Source organism: Anser cygnoides, chromosome 1 (assembly GCF_040182565.1).
Source record: "Anser cygnoides isolate HZ-2024a breed goose chromosome 1, Taihu_goose_T2T_genome, whole genome shotgun sequence".
NCBI lineage: Eukaryota > Metazoa > Chordata > Aves > Anseriformes > Anatidae > Anser > Anser cygnoides.
In genome coordinates this window covers 101,376,248-101,400,000 of record NC_089873.1, presented here as the reverse complement: position 1 = coordinate 101,400,000, position 23,753 = coordinate 101,376,248, and the positions used below count along the sequence as shown (strand labels likewise).

Genomic DNA, 23,753 nt, shown 5'->3' with positions numbered 1-23,753 from the left:
GCCTCCTCCTCCTTCACCACCGCCTCCTCCTCCTCCTCCTCCACAGCCTAATCCTCCTCCTCCTCCACCACCCCCTGCTCCTCCACTGCCTCCTCCTCCTCCTCCTCCTCCCCCTCCTCCGCCTCCTCCTCCTCCACAGCCTCCTCCTCCACCGCCACCGCCTCCTCCTCCACCGCCTCTTCCTCCTCCTCCTCCTCCATCACCACCGCCTCTTCCACCTCCTCCTCCTCAACATCCTCCTCCTCCTCTGTCACCGCCTCCTCAACCTCCTCCTCATGCACGGCCTGCTCCGCCTCCACGGCCCCCTCCTCCTCCACCGCCGCCTCCTCCTTCTCCTCCACCACCACCTCCTCCTCCTCCACCACCGCTACCTCTCCTATTCTGACACTGCCAGTTGCAGTAGCATCTGCCTTCTCCCCTCTCCAACTCTCTGCCTCCCACTGCCACCCTTTGGCCCTTATATAGGGAGGAGAAGACACACCCACTATTGATGACAAGCCACTTGCAAAACAATCTCTAGCCAGCCAATCAGGGGACAGGCAACGCATCACACAGGGTCATGAAGATGCTGGGACCCGCCAGCTGCTGCCTTACAGGGCCACGGAGACGTGGTTCTGCCGGGTGTCAAATGGAACTAGAACTACGAGCGGTGAGCAGCGCTCACCACCAGACCTCCCCACAGAAGCCACCTTTGCACACCTGCTCCCTGGCAACTGCTCCTGACATCGCTGGGCTCACCACCATTGCTACCACCATGCCCTAGCCAGGGCACGCAGAGCCATTTGGGCAGCAAGTTTTTGCCAGGGAGGAGGAGGCGGTAGAGGACGAGGAGGAGGCAGTTGAGGAGGAGGAGGAGGACGCAGCAGAGGTAGAGGTGGAAAAAAACAGGTCCTTGCAATCTCCCTCACTCTTTGGTGTTTTTTTTTTTTTTTTTTGTATCCTGTATTAATAACAGCATGATATTCCTTTGGACCAATGCCAGGCATGTATTTCCAATTTCCAGTATTGACATAATATCTTATATTGTTTGTATTCCTCTGGAACAGCTTCAGTATACCTACATTTATTAAAAATGTACATTAATAGCTCAGAGTTCCTGTCCATTTTAGTAACCAAATATCTGTTCCTCTCTAGAGACAAAATATTTAATAACAAGAAGTGAACTTTAAACTCAGTTTTTGTACCTGTTGGAACCAGAAATAATCCATTTTTCAGTAGCATTTAAGAATCACACACGTATCTTAGCCACTTCCCTCTTTTCTGGATGCTTGGGTAAATAAATACCTCTCCAGCAAATCAATCTTAACATTTTTTTCTTTCCCAGTGTGTATATATATATATATAAAATCCTTCTTAACGATTGTGATTCTGCTGAAATTGGAGTTTCATTGATAAATAATGGTTTGCTTTACTGATTGCCAATAAATAAATAAATAAATAAATAAATTAGATAATAGTACCAGTCAGCAAACTTGGAAAATAAGGCTCTTACTGATTAGGTACATTTTGTAGCCACTTTGCTAAACTGATGTGCATAAGAGTATATAAACAAGTTACTGCAATGTAGACTAAAGTGTAAACTTGCAGCAAATCAGCTGCTGTAAGTAACCGTGCCTATGTCCTTGAAACGTACACCCTGAAATATCTTGATTGGTTTGTGTTTATTGTTAAGTAAGAATGAACACACACTAGTGATTGCAAAGTAACATGGTAACTTGTTCAGGTATTCATTCCCTAAGAGTTTCATACATTCACCAAACCACAGGATCACAGAATGGCTGACTTTGGAAAAGACCTCTGGACATTATCTGGTCCAACTCCCCTGCTCAGTGAGGGCCACCTAAAGCAGGTGGTGCAGATGATTCTGCTGATAACAACTTTTTATTGCAAATGCTTTGCAATTTGTGGCAAACAGCTGAACAAAGGGACAATACAGACACAAACTTAAGGTAGCTTGTGGAGAATGACTCTTTGGGTCCATCTTTCCTCCCTACTTTCTATAGGATTTTTATTCACCTCTGCCTTCCATACTCTCCCACAGTCTTTAATTTGGCTGCTTGTAATTCCCATGATACAACTTTCTGCTCTGCCCATTTCTCACAGGAATGGAGTATTGTTAAGCTGAGGATGAAGGAAAGAAGCTGATGCTATTTCAGGAGTAGTGGAAGGTTTCCAACTGTTGTTAAACATGCTTTTTTACTCTGAAAGTGAAAGTATTCACATATTAAAATCTACCAGTACTGACTTTAAAACTCAAAACCCAGTCAGCCATATTCTCTCTCCTCCACTCCTTCTCCCACAAATGCTGGGGTATCTCTCAGTGGGATACCATGTTGTACTTCATGCATGTACTTCATGTACTTCATGGCCTTGCAGGCCACACACATTTACTGCAGGAACACAATTGCAGTCCTAGGCCAGAAATTGCTTTGATCCAGAGCTTGACTGCTGGAGGGTGTCACAGCTGGTGGTGTCATGAACACCAGCAAGGGTAACCCATACCAAAAGGTCCTGTTTGGTAGCTGGTTTGCAAGTCAGGGAGAAGGACACCCAAGACGGCCAAGTGCCGTGACTCGCAGGGTGTCACCAACCCTGATATCCCTACACAACCCCAGGATGCCATGTTAGCCCTGGGGCTATCAGCCCCTGTCCAGCAAGTCCTCAGCAGGGCTGGTCCCGCGCTCTCCACAGCACTGCCCAGCCTGGCCATAGGCCCCAGTGAGCAGGCCCACCACAGCCTGGCCACAGCATGTCCCAGGGAAGTGCCTGGTGCCTGGGGCTGGGCCTCCTGTTGGCTGCCCAGCTCCTGGCAGGACAGAGGGACAGGCCTGGCCTGGGGGAGCCCCTGCTGATATCAGTCCAGGGAACTAACAGCCCTCCTGGTCTATGACACTAAGAAACCCAAAGACAGAAATTGAGGCTTAAAATTCCCCACCACATGACAAAAATATGACCGAAGATCTTTAAGGTCCCTTCCAACCCAAACTATTCCATGATTCATGATTTTTTCAGTTTCACCCTCACCCTGAGACCTTTACTGAGAACATACGAGGCATTAACCCCCATGCTGTGAGGCAGAGCACAGCGGGCAGCTACTGGTGGCACTGAGCCCCCCACAGCCCTTTTGGATCCCAGCTTCTCAGGGTACTGCTGCCTGCAGCAGGGTTGGCTGCCCCTGACTTCTCATCACCTAGAATTATAGAATCACAAGTTGGAAGGGACCCACAAGGATCATCAAGTCCACCACCTTGCTCCCCACAGGACTACCTAAAAGTCAAACCATATTTTTAAGAGCATTGTATAAATGCTTCTTGAACTCCAGCAGGCTTAGTGCTGTGACCAATTCCCTGGGGAGCACGTTCCAGTACCCAGCCACCCTCTCAGAGCCTTTTCCTAATATCCAGACTGAAGCTCCCTTGACACAGCTTCACGCCATTCCCTTGGGTCCTGTCAGTGGTCACCAGAGAGAAGAGGTCAGTGCCTTCCAGTCTGCTCTCCCTCATGATGAAGCTGTAGACTGCCATGAAGTCTACCATTAGTCTCCTATTCTCTAAGCTAAACAAACCTAGTGACCTTAGCCACTCCACATACATCTTCCTCTCTAGTCCTTCATCATCTTTGTAGCCCTCCTTATGACACTCTCTAATATTTTTATGTCTTTCTTATAATGTGGTACACAAAACTGCACACAGTGCTTGAGGTGAGGCCACACTGATGCGGAGTACAGTGGGACAATCACTTCCCATGACAAGCTAGCAATGCTGTGCTTGATGCATCCCAGGATATGGTAGGCCCTTTTGACTGCCGGGGCACACTGCTGGCTCATATTCAACTTGCTGTCAACCAAAACCACAGACCTCTTTCTGTGGGGCCACTCTCTAATCCTCCAATCTGTACATATATCCAGGGTTGCCCCATCCAAGTTGCAGTTGCTCTTTTAAATCTCGTATGGTTGGTGATTGCCCAACCCTCTAATTTGTCAATATCTCTCTGCAAGGCCTCTCTGAGGGAGTCAACAGCTCCTCCCAATTTAGTGTTTTCCACAAACATACTCAGTATATCTTTGAGTCCTGCATCCAAGTCACTTGTGAAAACATTAAAGAGATCTGACCCTAAAAGAGAGCCCTGGGGAACTCCACTACTGACTGACAACCACCCTGATGTAACCTCATGTACTGTAACCCTTTGAACCCACCTCAGATACCCTCCTTCTGGCAGGCAGCAGCAGGAATGGGCCACAGCTGTGTTGTCCAGGTGGAGGGCACAGTGACAGGGAGAAGGGGGGTTCCTGATGGGAGCAGCAAGAGGAAGGACCGGGCAAGGTCTCTTCCTTTGCTGCTTCTGTCAAGGGCTAGCATACACTCTCTCCCTGCCCTCTGGCCCTGGGACTTCAGCTCCTCACTAACCTGGGGCCTGAGTCTACTGTGGAGGTGACTGTCAGCTAACATTTACTGCAGGGTGGGTTGAGGGACAGTTTAGCAGAGCATCCACCCTATAGTGTGATGTGTGGTAATTACTGCTGCTCTGCAATCTCACTCACTGATGCACACAGGGACCATAAGCAGGTGGTGTCAGGATGGGAGGAGACTGTGCATGGCGATGTACCAGGAAGTTACAGAAAGGGATCTGCTCATTAGAGTAGCTCAGCATCCTAAAACAGCCCAGAACTACGCTTCAAAATTGAGTCAGCACAGGATGATGGCATGGAGAAAATTGCAGCCCGGCGACATGCTGCCCTCCTGGGAAATCTGGTGGCCTGCCTGCAGCTGTGTCGTGGGAGAGGACTTTCTCAGCATGATGTACATCTTCTAAGGACGCAGTGTCACTACAGCAACACGTTTCCTCTCCTGAGCCTCTGCTGTGCGTGCGCTAGAGGGCTCCCCAGGCACAGCTACTGGCAGGGGGCTCCGAGGCACAGGCAGATGCTGTGCCCTCTTCCAGCGGAATTCAATGGCCCGTTTAGATAAGGGGAGAATTTGATAAAATTATACAGCAGAAATCTTGTCTATCCTAGTGTTTTTGCACTGGCTCCGAAGCAGGCAGGACTTCATCCCATATCTTTAATGGAGAAACACTAACAGATACAGATGCTAAGAAATAGAACTGAGTAGGAATTATCTTTTAATCTTTTTATCTGTTTTTCTCTCCTCATTTGGGGAACCCGTTAGAAATTCATCCTACATTAATATAACAATTATTCTAATGCAACAAGTTTGAGGGATTTTTTTTTTCTCTTTACAGCTTCTTGATATGAAACAAGAATCTTAATGATCAACATTTACAAAAGTCCTACTGAAACTAGAGTTACTGCCCTTCAGCACTACCACTGCCACATGCTGTCTTGTGCTTTTTTATTTTACAGAATGTATTTATTTCCTAAGGCTGTGTTTTCACGTGGTCTATACTGATCTCTACTTCTATGGATGTAAAAGTGTCGGAGTATGGGGACAGGCTATTTGTGATGAGCCTGACAATTAGATATGCTTGAACAGACATTAGTCTTTGTATAGTCCATAGGCTGCTGTCCTCCGGGAGTAAAGCTTTGTGGGATTGCAGTGTTCCTGGCTATTCAAGAAATCCAAACAATATGTGCCAGTAAGCCAAAATCCCTGCAGTAAAAATAATGGAGAGAACAGTAATGGGCAGAAATAATGGCTCAGAAGACTTCAGCCCCACAGGGTTTGCATTGTGAATAGGAAGTGCTGTGCTATAGAAGGACTTGGAAGCGAATGGCAGGAAACTATTTCAGGTAGTGCTGAGCACAGACACTTGAAGAGATGTAGCTATAGAGGCTGATACAAACAGAAGGACCACCAGTTCAAATGTAGGGGCCTAAGGCAGTCCAAACACATCTGAACTGCCTGCCTGCTCTTCCTACTACCTGTCTGTGGGGGAAAAGAAAAAATGAAAAACATTCTGATATTTCCCTTCCTCCTGTGCTGGTCAGATGGGCAGCAGGAATGAAGTAAGAGTAGGAGAGGGCAGTATCTGGGCAATGATCAGGAGAACTTTATGTCTTTAATGTCTTCAATGTGAAGGTGGTTAAACACTGGAATAGGCTTCCTAGAAAGGTGGTTTATGCCCCATGCCTGTCAGTGTACAAGAGATATTTGGATAATGCCCTTAATAATATGCTTTACCTTTGGTTAGCCCTGAATTGGTCAGACAGTAGTACGCTAAGGTCTTTGTAGGTCCCTTCCAACTCTTCTCTTCTTCTCTTCTCTTCTCTTCTCTTCTCTTCTCTTCTTCTCTCTTCTCTTCTCTTCTCTTCTCTTCTCTTCTCTTCTCTTCTCTTCTCTTCTCTTCTCTTCTCTTCTCTTCTCTTCTCTTCTCTTCTCTTCTCTTCTCTTCTCTTCTCTTCTCTTCTCTTCTCTTCTCTTCTCTTCTCTTCTCTTCTCTTCTCTTCTCTTCTCTTCTCTTCTCTTCTCTTCTCTTCTCTTCTCTTCTCTTCTCTTCTCTTCTCTTCTCTTCTCTTCTCTCCTCTCTGAAATGAATGCATAAATAATCTGACTGTTGGGAGTGCAGCTGTTAGAAAGATAAAAATAAAAAAATCCCACTGTCCTACTGAGAAGACAAAAACAACAAAGCAGGTACTGACACCTGGAGCCTGCATTCAGGAAATGAGTCTTTAAGTGAACTGTGGAAGAGAAGTTGTCCTTTTTTCTCTGTGGCAGCAGCTTCAGTTATTTTAGGAGCTTTGTTAAACCTGGGCTAAGATGTCCCAGTTTTCTGGTAGGTGTTCATGTACCAGCTCTTTGATGTGTTAAGTGCCTTTTCCTATTAAATAGAAGGTTTGCTTCTGTTCTTCTCCCCCCTCCTTTCCTGTTATATTTCTGTGTGCCTGGATTGTCCTTGATATTCCCTCTTCAGCGAGAGAGCAACCATGACTGTGCCCATCATCACTCTTGCTGAACATTAGAATGAAATTTCACTAGCCTGTAAAAATAATGGGTGTTGCCATTTGTTAAACACCTTCCTTTTGCTTTTCTAAGCAGTATTTGATAACCGCCTTCAGCAGTATTTTATCTTGCCCATTCTGAAAGCCTTACTCAAACCCTGGAGGCAAATGAGATAACTATATATATGTAAATGTGTGGAGCTGCTCTGGAGCTTTACTAATAGCACTCAGAGTGCTATGAATTTTACATACTTGGGAGCCTGCCGGAGGCCTATGCCCTGCTCAGAGTCTTCTACCTAGGAACAGAGTGAAAAGAGGCAACTTTAGGGGAGTGAATTGTGGTGAATGGAGGGCAACAGATGGCAAATGGAGTGGCCTAGAGGGGAATGGAAATAGAAATAGAGGGAAACAGAGTACGGACGCAGCGGAATGTAAAGGAATGAAGTGGTGAGGAAAAAAAAAAAAAAAAAAAAGCCAACAACGCAGGAGACTGAAGAAGCAAAGAATATGAATGGTGAGACTGAAAGCACATTCACCAAACTGGTCCCAGAGCCCACGGTAACAAAGCTGTGTGGGATGGATCACAGTGAGACAACCCCAGCCTTGGATTCAGCGTCCTTCCTCTCCTCTGCTCAAAGAGTGGGCAGATCCTGGACACCTGTGTTTCTGAAGCCTGGGGAGGGCAGCAGGGTGTAGGGGTTAGAGCAGAGGTAGGGGACCCTGGAGGTTTGAGTTCTAGTTGTGTGGGATCAGGGGAACAAAGAGACTCAGAGAGTGGGGAGAGTTGGATATGTGGGTGCCCTGGGAAGGCAGCTGGGCTTTGTGGTTAAAGCAAAAAATACTCTTCTAGAGTCCTGGTTTCTCTCCATCCCTGAGCAGGTTTTTGGAATGCAAGACACTGGGTTGCCTGGAATGGCTGCGAGGTCTAATGCCCATCTTCCCACACCTGTAAAATGGTGAAAGGTGCATGAACTGTGGGGTGTGGCAGGGAACAGATGTCGGTTGGATGGGAGAGGAGTGGAAAAATGCACCGATGGTCCAGAGGGGAACATAGTGAGAACAGAGGAGGGCACAAGGGATAAATGTACAAGCACAAGTACTGGCAGAGCAATGGAACATGCACAGAGGGGGAATAGGGAAGAGGAGGCTTGGGGGGGATCTCATCAATGTCCATAAACGCATGAAGGGAAGTGCACAGAAGATGGAGCCAGGCTCTTTCAGTGGTTCCCAGTGCCATGACAAGAGGCAATGGGCACAAATTGGAACATGAGAAATTCTGTCTAAACATCAGAAAACCCTTCCTTACTGTGCAGGTGACAGTGCACTGGCACAGGTTGCCCAGAGTTGTGGACTCTCCCACTCTGAAGATCTTCAAAAGCTGCCTGGACATGGTCCTGGGCAACCAGCTCAATGTCCCTGCTCAAGCAAGGGACGTGGACCAGATGGCCTCCAGAGGTCCCTTCTAACCTTAACCCTTTTGTGATTCTGTGATTCTGTGACAAAGGGTAGTGGAGGGCAAAGGAACTGGATGGGAGGGGAACAGAGCTCAACAGGAGATGGAGCTCAGTCTGGAGATGAACAGAGCATGACTGGAGAGGTCTGGAGGTGTATTTGTTAGCATAAAGGTATGATTATTGGAATCGCTGGCAGGTGAGATGTTCCCTGTTTGCAAGTCACACCCGGAGTACTTACTGACCTTGATGGGCACATTATTCTTACCAAGAGCTATTCTACAGCTCAGAGTCCTGGCAGGCAGAGAACAGACTTGTTTTTATCAGTCTTTTAGGAAGAAATTTTAGGGAACATGAGTAAAATTAAATGGCCTAAAACTGCTCCATATTTAGACACCGAGATTTACGTCTGAAGCTGGCACAAGCAAGGCAGAAGCACACTGTTTCTCACACCTATGTGCCTTGTGAAGTTGTTAGCATCTGGCTGAGGGGTGGTTGGCTGCCGTTGTTGGTAATGAGTGGATGTCTGATTCAGGATTGATTTGATCTCATTTTAGTCAATTTTGAAGGCCTGGGCTTAAGCAAAACTGTGGAAAGGCAGACAATAGAGCTAAGCAGCAGGGGCAGATCCTTCCCTCAACTGCCTGTGAACTAAAGACCATCTCAAACCATGTTTTATTGGTTGAATAGGACAATCAGCTAGCTTACAAAATATTTTTTTTAAAACCAGATTGGCCAAATTATGTCCAGACAAGGATGACTAAAAACATTGCTCTGCGTTTGTCTGTGACGCACACAAAATTTGTGCCTCAGGTATTTCCATGTCACCAAGCTGCTGTTCTTTTGGTCGCTGTCAACAGCTTGGTTCAAAATGCTGTACAGCTAGCAGAAAAAAATGGGAGACTTTTGCTTGCTCCTACTTAAGTTCACATGAGTGAACTGCTTTGATAGTGAAAGATGCTTCAGTCACAGGTTTCTGCCTCACCCCTTTGGTGGAACAAAGATAGGAAAACTGTGTGTGCTCAGGTGGATCTTTTGTGTGGGTCTGCAGTTTATGCTGAAAACTGCAGGCTGGAACAGCTGAGACATGAGTGCTTGGGTCTGTTCTGTTGGCTTTGCTACTGGGCAAAGGGATGGGACAGGACCTTAGTAAATTGGTCCCATAAGATCAACTGGACCAAATCATGGCCTCACTGGAGAATTTGCTTGAGTATGATTTTTTATTTTTTATTTTTTTTACTTGACGTTGAAGCATATGGATCACATTATAGGGCTAATACAGTCCCCCTCACACAGATGTGCTGCTCATCTGCCCTGAGAAAAATAAAATATGTTAAATAATGCCTTTTATCTGTTTTTAAATGTACCCACGTCAATTTTCCTGATCAATTTACAACTCCAAATTTCATTTGCAAGTCCCTTATTATTTGCGGTATCTACAAACCTCCTCACTCTTTATCAATCTATAAAGGAGTTACCAGCACACAGTCTAGCAAGGGATGAGTCTTTTTCAGTGTGGGACAGATCTGTGTGCTTATTAATAATGGAGGAGTTCTGATGGAGATGTTGAGACAAGCGATGGCATTCATTCAAATGACATCCACAGTACTAGTTTGCAGAGTACAAAACCTTCAATGGAAGCTCAAAAGATTTATTCCTCTGCCCCAGAATATGACTGGAAGTTCTGGTTGCTGGTATTCTACCATTTTGGATATCACATACTTAAACTAGGATGTTACTAAGGAAAATGGTAATATTTGCACTGGTACCATCAGTGTCTATGACACTGAGTAATTAAACTCAACACAGACTATAAGCTGCCAGCATATCTGGAAATGAGAGTATGGTAACGTTTTTCTGTTCACATAATTCTGAACAGAACACCCCATCTTTTAGAGTTGTTTTCAGCAAGTGAATTTTAGATTTAGGAAGAAAATGCTGGATCACACCAATTTATTCAAAGTATTCATTCAGACAAGTTCTACGTTTTTGGCCCTAAAATCAAGTTGTAAATTCTGCAGAAACTCGTAGGGACATCAGAAAAGCACGGGGACAGCACATATGCATTTACCAGCTCATGCTAGCCTTTGCTCCCATCTGAAATCTGAAAATAGCATATTATTTTTCAGCACTGTTTGTTTTTCCTCAGTGTTCATGAACGTCTTGAATCTGCAGGGCAGTCCCTTCAGTGACCAAGGCTGTCCTGCAATATTTTTCTCCTTTCCGTCTTGTTACAGCTATTGTTCTCATGGGCTCCCACCAAATTAAAAAAAAAAAATCATAACTAGGAAAGTGAGAATGGATGAGGAACAGTCTTAACTTGGCTCCTCTCTCTCCACACATCTGTCCTTACTAAATACTGTGGCACTTACTTACCATTGTGCTTTTGCCCTCACAGTGCCTACTGTGCCTGACTTTCCTCACAGGTTGGACTGCCAAGTGAACAGCACAGAAAATTATACAACAGTCCTGAAAAAGTGACCAAGATTTGTAACAGCTTCTGCAATCAAGTGGCTCGTACCTGCTGTGTAATACTGGCAAGAGCTGAGCGAGTACAGTATAGCATAGTTTTATTTATTTGTAAAGCTTAGTCATAGTTTTAGGATGAATTGTGCCCTTATTGCCTTAAAGACCTTAAAGGTGGTGTGGAGTAAAAAGAAGGGCTGATGTGTTCAAACCATTGCCTGTGTGGAGTTAGTAAAACAACAGCTAAATGCTGACTAGGTGGATGGGGACCATACAATAACCTGATCAGCCTGTCCTCAACAAACAAATGAACTTACCACATGTATTTATTCTGTTTTTGGGGATGAGTGTGCTATTACACTTTTCTTTCTTTTCTTTTTTTTCTTTTCTTTTTTTTTCTATTTGTAGTTATCTGCTGCTGCTGTTTACCCAGCTCTTCTTTAGCTCATGGCCCTACTTGTTTAGCCAGGTCTCATCTCCTCTTAAGATTTAGGCAGCCTTGATTTTCAAGTGCTCCCTCCTCTGTGGGACCACAGAGGCAATCCACTGACCAGTGCACCGCTTGGCCTCTTCCCATGTGTAACGGGGCATGTAGCCAAAATCCTTTTGTGCCTTCCTATAGGAGAAGGTGAATGGGGTGTTCAGGAGGGTGACCAGGTGACGGTTGGTGGAGGGGACGTACCTGACAAAGGGCCTGAGCAAGAAGCTCATGATCTCCAGCAGCAGCGAGAAGTAATACAACACTGACAGAGGCATGGGGAGCCGGGGCTCAATTCCAAACCCCAGGTCCTTGGTAAGCTCGTAATTTAGGTCTGCATAGCTCATATGAGGAGTGTCATCTGAGATGTAGTAGAATTGCCCCCTGATATGTCTGGCTTTCTGTGGGACCTGCAAAGCTTTGGCTGCCTGCACATGTGCCCAGGCAATGTTCCCCACATACACAGGGTTCACTAAAGCCTCCTTCCTGGAGAAGCGTAGGTAGACATTTTTGTTCAACAGACACTTATCCAGATGACCTTGAAGAAATGGGCATCCTTCTCCAAAAATGTACATGGATCTCAGGGCACAAGTCAGCAGCACGCCACCATCCTTCAACACCTGGCCATCTGCTTTCAGCACAAAGTCCTCTGCCAGTCTCTTACTCTGGGCATAAATGGATTTTGACATACATTCATAAACTGTATCTTCGTCACCATTAAATACTGGGTCACCTTTGCAGTTTGGGCCTGTCACTTCTACAGTACTGGTGTATATGAAGTGCTGGACGTTACAACGGGTACACGCCTCCAGCAGCATCTGAGTACCTTCAAAAGAGAAATGTGCAAGTTAGGTTGCGTGTAGCTGGGTTGGCTGAAAAGGGCTCCAGCCTGGAACTCCTCAAGCATGAAAAAAAAAATTAATTAGTAATTTATATTAGATATAGTAAATATAGTAATAGCTTAATTAGCTATTCCTGCCATTGATGCTGTTTGAAAAATACGGGAAAGTAATAAAGTACAGAGGAGCTGGATAAAATCAAAAACGATAGCAAGTTTTAACAAAACAAACATAAAATTATCTTGGTAGTTGATATCCATTTGGGATCAATTTCACCCTGATAAAATGTGCTATATTTTTAGCAGCACATGGTTAAGTATTAACTCATGAAATGAAGGTTGCATGGTAAAAAATGAAAAGGTTCTTACAGTAATGGGAACTTGAGCATCTTTCGCTTAGCAGGTAATAAAGTAAATCTTCCATGGACCAGATCTGTAAGTTCTACTTGTACAAAGTCCTTCTGGTTTCAGAGTCAGCATTACAAGAACCAAGCCTGAATATAGATCTGAAGAAGTGATTCATAGAGGGTACCTTTGTTTGGATTATATTTAATTATTGTTTAATTCCCTTCCTCCTAAGAATTTAATAAAATTCCCTTCTCTTCCTAAAAAGATACTGTACCCCTGAGGCATTGTGTGAAATGTGAGCCAGAGAAAACCCCTGCATCACAGCAAATTTAACTTACAATTCATTGAGGTTCTCACACTCCCACCTGAGGTTTGAATCTGGAGACGCCACATCCACATGCGCTTGCTTTGTCGCATCATCTTCATGAGATCCCATTCAAAAGGCTTGAAGTATGGAGGTTCCCGCTTGGAGAATGGGATTGCCAAAAGAAGTGCAATCTCTTAGTTATCAGACCTATCCCCTATGTGTTCTTGGGTTTTGTCAGCTCCCATGGGGGAGGCTGGGTCTGCTCCCATCCAGACCACTCTCGTCTGGGGAAGCTGAAAAGAGCTAGGAACTTTCCCTCTTTAGGTGTCCTATGTTTATAGGCCTGAATTAGAAGCTAGGTGGATTTTTTAACTACAAAAAAAAAGGAGTGGGAATTAACTGGAATTTGTTTGCTTATGTTCTGGTTTGTGAACACGCACATCTGGTTCCTTGACACATTTTTATTATAAAAGTTTTGTTTTCTAGGAGAAACAAAACTTTCATGCTGCATGCCTGTGAAGTACATAGCAGTGTCTTGGCTGGCTGGAAAGCTGAAAGAGCATCAGAGTAGAAGTGGAGGAGAAAAGGGAAGACGACTTTGATATTTAGCAACTGACCTTAGTGGCTGTTTGATCTGCGAGCAGTACTGGCGTGTACTTTCATTTTACCACTTTTTTTCAGCTAACCCTCACTGCCCAAATTATTTTATCCACAGACACACTCTGTCGGGGCGATCTGAATATTTTGTGCCTAAGTCTAAACGTGCTGAAAGGAATAACAGTGCAAACAAATAAACCCTCTAGCTCTGATCCAGCTCCTTTCTGCTTTTGGGACATTTAATTTTTATTTTGTATGTTTTAAGGGGTATAGGCAACACATTCTTCTGTGAAAAACAGATTGTAGCAGGAATACAGCCATAAAGAGAAAGCTTTATAAATCCCCTCTCTGAACCCCTGTGTATTTATTTTTCATACCAAACAATGGACATGTTTACAGGAACTTGGCTTTTTGCTCTTCCCTCCTGGCAGGGACCTGAAAAACTGCCTGCTGGGCTCTAATTTGTTGCCACTTTCAATCTGTGGCTTTGAGTGACTAGAAATGAAATATTCTGGAAGCTAAATACACAGGTGATAGGCCAGGCTGAAATGACAAAAATGACATCTCACTGTTTTTAAGATGTGTGTAAGAGACAACTCATCTACAAAGAACACTCTCTTCCTCTGAGCACTGGAGCGCAGTCAATAATTGTAAAAGTGTTGCCTGTAGAAATATGTTCCATATTTTTCTGTGAAGAAGGCCTTTGTCTGTGGTAGAGAAGAACAAAGGACCAGGAAAACTGTCAATGAAAATAAGAACATCTTCCCCAAATCCTCACCCAGGAGCTGGAGCAACACGGCCTGGGAGGTCAGCATGCAGGGAGGGTAAGCAAAACCTGTTTACTGAAAGGCATAGAGAGGGATCACAGGAAGGGGGGTGCACTTGTTCTTTTAGGAAATATATTGAAATTTCCTGACAGCTGATACCACACAGGCCATTCCTGAGCCCAAGCCTTCCCCCTTAATCTGACCTTTCTTTACAAGGAACAGGAAGCCCTTAGTAGAAAGGGAGATCCCATCACTGAAGTCACTAAATACCCTCCCTCCCACAGCCTTGAGTTTTCCAGGGAAATCTTAATAATGAGCTCTAAGTGGGAAAGTACCTGCTTCTCAGAACTGCATTCATGCACACACAGACGTAACAGCAAATGAAGGCAAAGGAAAAGAAGAGGGAGCAAAGGAATAGGAAGCAGAGAGACACAGGATCTGGGGCACTGGCAATCAAAGTTTGCTGTAGTTGCAGCCAAAGCCTGCAGTATTTGTAAAAACTGGAAAATGTGTTCAGGCAATTGTGTTACAGATTTTTTTCAGATGCATATTGGGATTTCAGAGATGAATTGCTTCCAAAAAGGTACACTGAGCATGGAATTATGACTATCCCCTCCAAAGGCAAAGATTGTGCAGATCTCAGGATGGGTGTATGTGAGTGCTAACAAAAGTGAACGGTCCTGCAATGCCCCGCAGAGCATGACTGATGCACACTGCCTGTGGAGGTGGCCAGAGCTGCAGAGGGCTACACATATGCATGGCTTTCACTCACATGTATAGCTGTGCAAACTGCAGAACAACCCAGTGAATCTGGCTCAGAAACAAATCATGTCAGGTGTTCCCTTTCCTGAGCAGATGATGATTAGCACTTAATAGAAAGAGGTCTGAGAAAGGTGCTTTGCCTGCTTACCTGTTACGTTGACTTCCCAGAGCATCTGCGTCTCTACGAGTCCCAGGAAGTCAATTATGGAGGCTGTGTGGATGACAAGGGAGACCCCCTGGCAGGCACGGTACAGGAACGTCACATCTCGGATGTCCCCCTCCAGGATTTTCACCTCTGTCTTGCCCTGGAATTCTGCAAGGGAAGCAGACAGCAAAGCAAAAGACCTCCTGGGCACCATAAGGTGAGCTCTGACAGGAGTGGTGAAGGGCTGCGTAGATGCTGAAGCTGTTCCTGGGGGCTGCTGACTGCCCAGGAACAGGAGCAATATTTTAAGGCTGGCAAAACAGAAGGCGTTTTCCAGTGGCTGTATTGCCAAGTGCTAACTACAGTGCTATACAGGTCTATGTTGCTTTACCTACCATATGTTTGCAGCCAATATTTAATATATCTTTGTTTATTTGTTTTTTAAAATGAAATTTCCCCACTTCTGTCAAGGGCCTGAAGCTTCCTCCAGGTATGACATGGATCTGTTTTAAATTTCACAGAGGGAGAAGCTTTAGCTATGTATGTTCTGGTGACTGGCTATTAATAAAAGTGTTAATCCAAGTACCAAACAGCCAGGTACTGCATGCTCACATCTTCAGGTGATGAATGGTAGCATGTGTACACAGAGCTGTGTTCACACCTAATTCCTGCTCCTTGACTTTGCTCATATTGCAGCTCTTCTAATATATTACTTACAGTTCTGGCACCCCTCCTTTTTTACCTACCTAGATCACAACTTACCATGCCTTTTCTAACTCTGGTGCTGGCTCCATTTCAGCTTGTGCACTGTGGGACCATTTTTAGCATGCATATGCTTCTGGTCCAAATCTGAACTCTTAAGGCTTCATTCCTCAGCCCTGGCTTGCTTTAATCCCTGATCTTCCTGGTCAAGCTCCCTTGCTCCCCAGCAGCTAATGTGTGTGACAGTTCTCGATCTTGGAGCCACCCTTCTCCTAAATTTTGCTGCACAGCATCCTAAAACAGTCCAGAACTACGCTTCAAAATTGAATCGGCACAGGTTGATGGCATGGAGAAAATTGCAGCCCGGCGACATGCTGCCCTCCTGGGAAATCTGGTGGCCTGCCTGCAGCTGTGTCGTGGGAGAGGACTTTCTCAGCATGATGTACATCTTCTAAGGACGCAGTGTCACTACAGCAACACGTTTCCTCTCCTGAGCCTCTGCTGTGCGTGCGCTAGAGGGCTCCCCAGGCACAGCTACTGGCAGGGGGCTCCGAGGCACAGGCAGATGCTGTGCCCTCTTCCAGCGAAATTCAATGGCCCGTTTAGATAAGGGGAGAATTTGATAAAATTTGTACAGCTTTTAGCCTCAGCCGTGACAGAAATTTTGTCTATCCTAGTGTTTTTGCACTGGCTCCGAAGTAGGCAGGACTTCATCCCATATCTTTAATGGAGAAACACTGACAGATGCAGATGCTAAGAAATAGAAACGAGTAGGATTATCTTTTAATCTTTTTACCTGGTTTTCTCTCCTCCTTTGTGGAACCAGACAGAATTTCGTCCTGCATTAATTTAACAATTATTCTAATGCAACAAGTTTGAGGGATTTTTTTTTCTCTTTACAGTTTCTTGATCTGAAATATGAAACAGGAATCTAAATGCTCAACATTCACAAAAGTCCTACTAAAACTGGAGTTACTGCCCTCCAGCACTACCACTTCTACGTGCTGTCTTGTGCTCTTATTTTACAGAATGCATTTATTTCCTAAGGCTGTGTTTTCAGGTGGTTTATACTGATCTCCACTGTGAATTGATTGAAAGATATGTTTTTCACAATGTAAATTCTGACATACGTTCACTTCATAGTGGTAACTGTACCTAGGCAGAAGCTAGGCAAATTGAGGTTTTTACACATGAAAACCAAAGCTTTCAGGAAAAATATAAAAGAAACTGCGTTTTATAAAGCTGATCACAGAGACAGCTGGCACTGGTCATTGGAAAGCTGCTGTCCAGCTGCTTTGTGCCTTGCTTGGGCTTGCAATTTAAGTTGTGTGTGTGATGAGACAGGAAAGCTGTTCCTGTCTTCCACTTTAGTCAGCAGAAGTTGCCCTTGAAAATACAATGTGGACCTTGTTCACTGCCTTACCAACATAAGCTAACTCTGAGGAATCAGCAGACTGCTCTTGGTGTGCTCTGGGAAGAGGAAAATGACAGGTGAGCTTGGAAGTAGAGAGAGGGGAAAAAAATGAATGGCTGGCAGGTAACGGTTTCAGTCTGAGATGAACAGCAGAGAGAAACTTGATTTCTGTCTTCAAAGCCAATTGCCCAGGCATCAAAACCCATGCATGCATCAGGTGGAAGGGGGATGAAGAGAATAAATTCAACCCAGCTCTCCATTTTTGCATTCTGTAGCTATGAGAAAGTACATAGCCACTGAGATAGCTTCTTGTACTTCACCAATGGTTTCTCTGGCTTCTGAGCTGCTGTGAGCAACGTTCCCTGTTTGCTACGGGGTAGTTTTTGCTTGGAAATGGGATGCTTACTCAGGAAAATACAATGTCCTGTTGTGAACAGTGTCTGGCTCAGCAATGCAGTCAGACTAATTGCCCTAAATTGTCTTTCTTTATTCTAAGTCTTGTTTAAAGTTCGAGCAACCAGTAATGTCAGTGAGATTTCAGGAGCTTGAAGTACTTCATGCTCTTTTATGGAGCTCCTAAGGGCTGCAGGGTGGATGGTGGGTAGAGGCACTCCTGAGAGCTCTCCACTTTCCTGGTTAAATGGATGCTTCACAAAAATGATTTTTCATTCATGTGATAAAATTAAAAATTGCATTGTATTTTCATTTGTAAAGGGCAATGCAATTTATTAGTGCCTTTAGCCTGTGGGGGCTGAGATGTTTATTCTGTCCCAATTTCAGCTACTGAGATGTTCAACTTGCACGTGCTCCTGTCTTATTAGCTACGACCCTGACTCAGCAAAGATACTGCAAGCAAAATGAGCTCAAGAGTTCAGTGAGAAAGAAAATGACTCAGCCGTGCTCCTGGCTATTCAAGAAATCCAAACAATATGTGCCAGTAAGCCAAAATCCCTGCACTAAAAATAATGGAGAGAACAGTAATGGGCAGAAATAATGGCTCAGAAGACTTCAGCCCCACAGGGTTTGCATTGTGAATAGGAAGTGCTGTGCTATAGAAGGACTTGAAAGCGAATGGCAGGAAACTATTTCAGGTAGTGCTGAGCACAGACACTTGAAGAGATGTGGCTATAGAGGCTGATACAAACAGAAGGACCACCAGCTCAAATGTAGGGGCCTAAGGCAGTCCAAACACATCTGAACTGCCTGCCTGCTCTTCCTACTACCTGTCTGTGGGGGAAAAGAAAAAATGAAAAATGTTCTGATACCTGATTTTTCCCTTCCTCCTGTGCTGGTCAGATAGGCAGCAGGAATGAAGTAAGAGTAGGAGAGGGCGGTATCTGGGCAATGTTCAGGAGAGGAAGGTGGGAGGAAAAGGAAAGAAGGCACAGAGCTTTCTTTTTAACAAAAAAAAAAAAAAAGGATCAGCAAAACCTCTCCTGCAGCCCAGCCAAGACTGTGTTCACACATGCAGTTGTTTTTGCTCCGCAGGAAGCTCCACAGTCCCCACAAAGTTCTCATGGCACAGAGCAGATGTTTCTGTGCTGCCCTGCTCTATCAGTGCTAAACCACACACACTACTGGTGCTGCAGAAGCTTGCGCCTACTGCAGTTGCAGGCTGTGGGTCCTGCCTGAAAATCAGAGCAGAAAGGACTGCTGCAAGGCTCAAGGCCATTGAGCAAATCTACACGAATCCAGTGAAATAGTGAATGAGATTTAATGAGGAGGAAGTCAAGGTTGTATAAAACCATCCTAAAGGCTTGTGCAATTTGCACCAGGTTTATGGTGCGCTGTTACTATTCTTCAGTGATACTTAAGCACTTTATAGAAAGACTGTGGCTCTTTAACACATTGTATGCAGATATTCTGTACGGATTCCCACACAGATAATGTCAGTATGGAGGAAAAATGGTTTTGAGGTTAAGATGTAATGGAGGAAAGCACATCAATTAAGTGTCTGTATGGCAGGGACACATGAGTATGACCAAATTTAGGTACCCATGTGACATTTAAATAGAAGTGCTTAGGATGCCAGGACATGGGACATTTAAAGCACAATACTCTGAGCTGCTTTCTCCACTACATACTGCTTCTGGCTGCGAGTGCATCACTCATTTATGCTGTCTCCAGTCCATTCAAGAAAACAAACCCCGACTTGTCCTCTGCGAATGAGTCCTGGCCCTTCTGTGCATACCACAAAAGAGTTCTGCTCTCCAGGCAACTACAGTAATAATAACAATAATAACCAAATTTTAAGCTATAACCTCACAAATCTCAGCCCCTGCAGGCCTGTGTTAATCTATTTAATCACAGGTTGGAGAAAACGATCAGCACTGGCACCCACAACTTTGCCACCTGCACATCAGAGCCCAGGGCAGCATGCTCTGCGTTACACTGTCCCCCAGGTACAGCACTGGCTTCATTTTCCTTCTCCCCAGAAGGAGGGTGAGATTTTTGCATTCATATGGGTTTTGATGCAATAGAAGCCAGGCTTAAGGAAGCTGTTTGCTGCTCTACAAGTATATTGGTCTTTCTTCTGACCTAGCGAAACCTCAGGCTCTGGCAAAGAAAACTCTTGCTATTAAGTTTTATGCCTCATTTCTGTGCTGGAGGGATAAAGCAAGAACTCCTTGAAATAAAGCCTATGCCTAAAAAAACAGGTTAGGGTGGGAGGTAAGGGTGCCCAAGCTATACACCTGAGACAAAAGCACACATACCCACAAAGCATCATCCTCACAAGATGGTACTCACTTCCAAAGCTTCTGAGTGCTTCACTGCTAAAGGCTTTGTCCAGCAGCCGAATTTCAGCCAGTGCCTCCTCTTCTTCCAGAAGTAACTGGATAATCCTCTGGCCAAGAAATCCTCCTGCTCCGGTCACCAGACAGCTTACCCCAGCCAGTGACATTGCTCTGGGTTGCTCGTCAGTGCCAAAATGGCTCTCCCTTGAAGTTTAACTGGCCGTTTCTCCTCCTGCCTGAGAAAACAAACACAGGACCTCAACCTCCAGAGTCTTTACAGAGCCCAAGGTGTCACCAGAAAGACAGAATATTAAAAAGCAAACTGACTCCTACGTTAAACAACATTTTTTAAAGCATTTCTAACTTCTGCTATCTATTCCTATACAGAAATAGCTTGCACATTTTCCCATGCACAGAAAAAAATTATTTACTAACTATTACAAACTGAAGAAGTTAAATCTGAAAATGCTCAATATCAACTTCAATGCTAAACAAACCCCAGCGATTTCTGCTTCAATTCTTGGTTCCACCCCTCTAGCATTCAGAAGACTGTGGAGGAGATTTTCTTGCATTTATATACTGCACTGCACCACCTTGGACATTTTGCTTCCCCTCCCTCTCACGTCTCCCTTGCTACAAATGAATGTGATGCTTCCACCCCTCCCCTGTCAGAGGAACGTCCTTGATGCAGCGAGGTCTGAATGCCTCGTTAGATTTGGTCCTAAGTCCTAGGAGGGTAGATCCTCACTCTCATAATTCTCTGTAGCTGTGCTTGCTTGTATAACACAATGTTAATACGAAGGGAGAGAACATTAACATTAAATGTAAATAGCAGGAGTAGCTGTTTACGCTGTTGGTGATGCGACTCTTCTCTAGTTTTTTTGATGCTGGGCTCCCCCATTATAGCAGGGATTTCTAACTCTGTGTGAGAAAAGGGATTTTGTATTTGTTCAGGATACTTGAGGCTTTTGAAGTGATGAAATGTTCTGAAGTATAGAGTGGTTAAATAAAGCTGCTGGAAAGAAAGATTTACCTCTGAAATGCCCGGTGTTAGAGTATCTCATCAAAATAAGGCTGTGGCTGGCTTTACAGTGAACTGTGTCATTATTTTTTACACTTCCAAAATACAAGGAAAACACCTGGCTATTTCTCACTAGAGGTTCACTCCCGTTCTAGCAAATCTCTTTCCTAGTGTGGGAGCAGGATAAGGCTTAGCATAAGTTTGAAGCACATAATATTTACATTGCCTTCCCAGGTCTTTGTGTCCTAGAAGAATGCCCTGACTTGAGCTGTATTTTTTTCTCTCTCAAACATAGATAGTAAGACTGAAGCAAGATGTTGAACAGATAGCCACCTTAAAAGCTGCTATGGGAAATTGTAAAGAAGCCCAACAGCACAACTAATCACTGAGATCACTGGAAAGAGGATCACTGATTTCAGGCATAGCTGGAGTGGATCTCTAAAAATGCTGCATTGAATTTTTGCATTAAATTCCCTAAATTCCCTGCTTTATTCTGTGGTCATGACTATGGTTCAATCACTAAAGAGAGCCCTGGAGAAAAGCTATAGGAACATCATCCCCCATCATTACTTTTTTGGAACAAAACTGCACCTTCAAACAACCACAGGAAAGCAAAGCCATCTTTGTTCGAGGAGAAGAGAACTTCTGGCTGACACAGATGATAAAATTTTGGCAACTGTTTCAATGACACTGCCCTTGAAAATCCTTCTCTGTCCCCCACAAAGCTTAAAAAAAAGTTATTTGTGCTTCTTTCCTTGGCTCCTCTCAGACTGGACCTTGACTCTGTATGTTCTTATCAGAAGCTGGTGCAAATTAATTTTGTGCAGTATGTGCATTTTGCAAGGAAAAATAAGCCCGCTGCTGCAGAAATGGTCTTCTCAGAAATGGTACTTCCTTTTTACATTTAGAAACGGAATAAAATGCATTGTAAAAAGACACAACGCAACAGAGCCTCTTAGAATACAAAACATTTTCTTACACCGTGCTTACCTGCTAGTATGCCTGAGGTTATCTGGAGCAGCACTTGATACAACATGAATGCTGTGTAGAGGACCGTAGGGACATTTATTGCTGCTGTACTTTAGTCCTCTTAGGTATGTACTACTGGGCTAAATGCTTCACACGGTTTGAGTGAATTTCATACATCAGTACACAGCAGCCCTCATTTGAACTGCCTTTTGTGGATATCAGAGACCAGACTGCAGCACTTTGCTCGGTTTAAGACCCACTGGTGCTTGCTGGTGCTTTCCTGTGATTTCACCTGGAGTGAGCTTCCTCACCTTCAGTTTCTTTTTGGTGCTGCTGTGTGGTGTTGCAAGGTGTCACGACAGCTCCTCTGTGCAGCAAACCGGAGTGGCTCTGGTACTGCCTGAAGCACATGAAGGCAGATGCTGGAAAGGACTGTACGCCCCAGAGCAGCTTCAGTGAGCAGTGAGGCCAGAGCACGCCAGACCCCTGACCGCTAGGAACAACTTGAAAGAATTCAAGGCTATAGCATTGGCTTGGGATTTGCAGACTAAAACATAATTTAACATCATCTAAAAAGTTTGCCAACACTGCACTCCGTGTCAGGGTGTAGTCATTTTTAACTATGTTGTCTCCGTCCTCCTTGGCTTTATCATAAAACAAGGCCTTCATGATCTGATATTTTCCTGATGTATACAGAGGTGGACAGGAATGGGTTGCATCTCTAAGAGTTGCATTTCAGAAAATCATTGCTTGCAAATTTTGGCTTGTGTTGGAGGATTGCCATACACGGACTAAGCGGATAGCCTAGTACATGTGCAACCCACTGTATCCCATCACACCCATGTTCCTAATCTGATGGCCCAGGAACAGTGTTGGTGCTCCAGCTTTCTTGGTGCCTACTGTGACAGAAATACTTTTGGGAAATGGCTGGCTGGTATTAGGAGAACACATTTTCTTAGACTTGCCACAAGGAGAAAAAAAAAAAAAAAAGAGGCGCTGAGAAGTGTGGAGATGAGAAGACAGAAAGAGAGAAATAGTGAAGGAAAAATTCCCAGCAGCACTTAGAACAAACTGAATCATGGCACTAGAATGAATAAATACAAGAACCTTTGCAGAACACCTAAGTTTTAGGTAGGATAAAAGTAGTATGTTTTTACAGAAGTGATGTATTACTGCTCAATCAGGCAAAAGAAGCCATCTAGGAGTAGGAAGAGAAGGACAGGTCCCTTTGTGCAGAAAAAGAAGTCTGTTTTAGGTCACTAGATTGTGCCTGGTTGTCCAGGCTGATGAGAACTGAAGTAGAGAAAAGCAAAGACATGCTTATTATTTTAACTGGACCTTTTGCTGTCTAAACATAGAGTAATCGTGACCAAAAAAAAAAACGTGACAAATCCATGTGTTTCTCCTATTAAGAATGAATGTTTCTTAACATCATGTGCCTGTAAGCTTAAAATGTCTACATGCTGGCAGTTCTGGAAAAGTGGGTGTACTCTGAGTCACAGATGTACCCAAAGATAGGTTCTCCCCTTCAGGATGGGAGGCACTGTTCCCTGGAAACGTTTTCCTTTGTCTTCTGATTACACATTGACAAGGGGCAACAAGACTTAAATAATTAACTTTTGGATCAGTATGCTGAATGACTAAACAAAACTTCTCATAGTGAGGAACAGTTTTAAGACACTTCAACAAAGGTATGATGATCACCACCTTAAGAGGCCTCAATGTTTTTGTGTATTCAAGCCTGACAAAGAAAATCTCTCCTATTGCAGTAGTATCAATTTCTTTTGGTAGAAGAGAGAAAGTGACTGTAAACTTTTCTTACATGATCTTCATGATCAGAAAGACTTACTTTAGT

The 23,753-nt window shown here is 44.3% G+C and overlaps 3 protein-coding genes across 9 annotated transcripts in view; all 3 read right to left on the bottom strand.

Moving 5' to 3' along the window:
- The window catches only part of LOC136791763 (golgin subfamily A member 6-like protein 25), a 30,082-nt gene extending 23,301 nt beyond the window's left edge, over positions 1-6,781 (bottom strand). For 2 of the 6 annotated variants that reach the window (XM_067004201.1, XM_067004198.1), the window contains exon 1: positions 6,141-6,776. In XM_067004201.1, coding sequence (XP_066860302.1) covers positions 6,141-6,613 — 473 coding nt within the window. In that variant the 5' untranslated portion in view covers positions 6,614-6,776. Of the gene's footprint in view, positions 1-371; positions 2,980-6,140 lie in introns of those variants that run through there. The other 4 variants (XM_067004195.1, XM_067004192.1, XM_067004193.1 and 1 more) reach the window with 4 other exon arrangements.
- Positions 6,782-10,285: 3,504 nt separating this feature from the next.
- HSD3B1 (hydroxy-delta-5-steroid dehydrogenase, 3 beta- and steroid delta-isomerase 1) lies at positions 10,286-20,075 on the bottom strand. The gene is made up of 3 exons (XM_013196414.3): positions 19,922-20,075; positions 15,061-15,225; positions 10,286-12,119 (listed from the first exon to the last, which is right to left on the bottom strand). Exons 1-3 carry the CDS (start codon positions 20,073-20,075, stop codon positions 11,305-11,307), a joined length of 1,134 nt encoding a protein of 377 aa, XP_013051868.1. The 3' UTR covers positions 10,286-11,304.
- A 5-nt stretch (positions 20,076-20,080) lies between these two features.
- HAO2 (hydroxyacid oxidase 2) overlaps positions 20,081-23,753 on the bottom strand; it is a 48,933-nt gene continuing 45,260 nt past the window's right edge. For both annotated transcript variants that reach the window (XR_010834376.1, XM_067004246.1), the window contains one exon: positions 20,081-20,144. Coding sequence is in view for 1 of the 2 variants with exons in the window: in XM_067004246.1 (XP_066860347.1) it covers positions 20,092-20,144 (53 nt within the window). In the remaining variant the exon portion in view is untranslated. The remainder of the gene's footprint in view (positions 20,145-23,753) is intronic.

Coding starts and splice junctions, on each gene's coding strand:
- HSD3B1 (XM_013196414.3), bottom strand. CDS start 20,075: ATGTCACTGGCTGGGGTAAGCTGTCTGGTGACCGGAGCAGGAGGATTT. Junction 15,226..19,921: donor AGCACTCAGAAGCTTTGGAA/GTGAGTACCATC, acceptor CTTCCCTTGCAG/AATTCCAGGGCAAGACAGAG. Junction 12,120..15,060: donor CTGGGAAGTCAACGTAACAG/GTAAGCAGGCAA, acceptor TCTCTTTTGAAG/GTACTCAGATGCTGCTGGAG.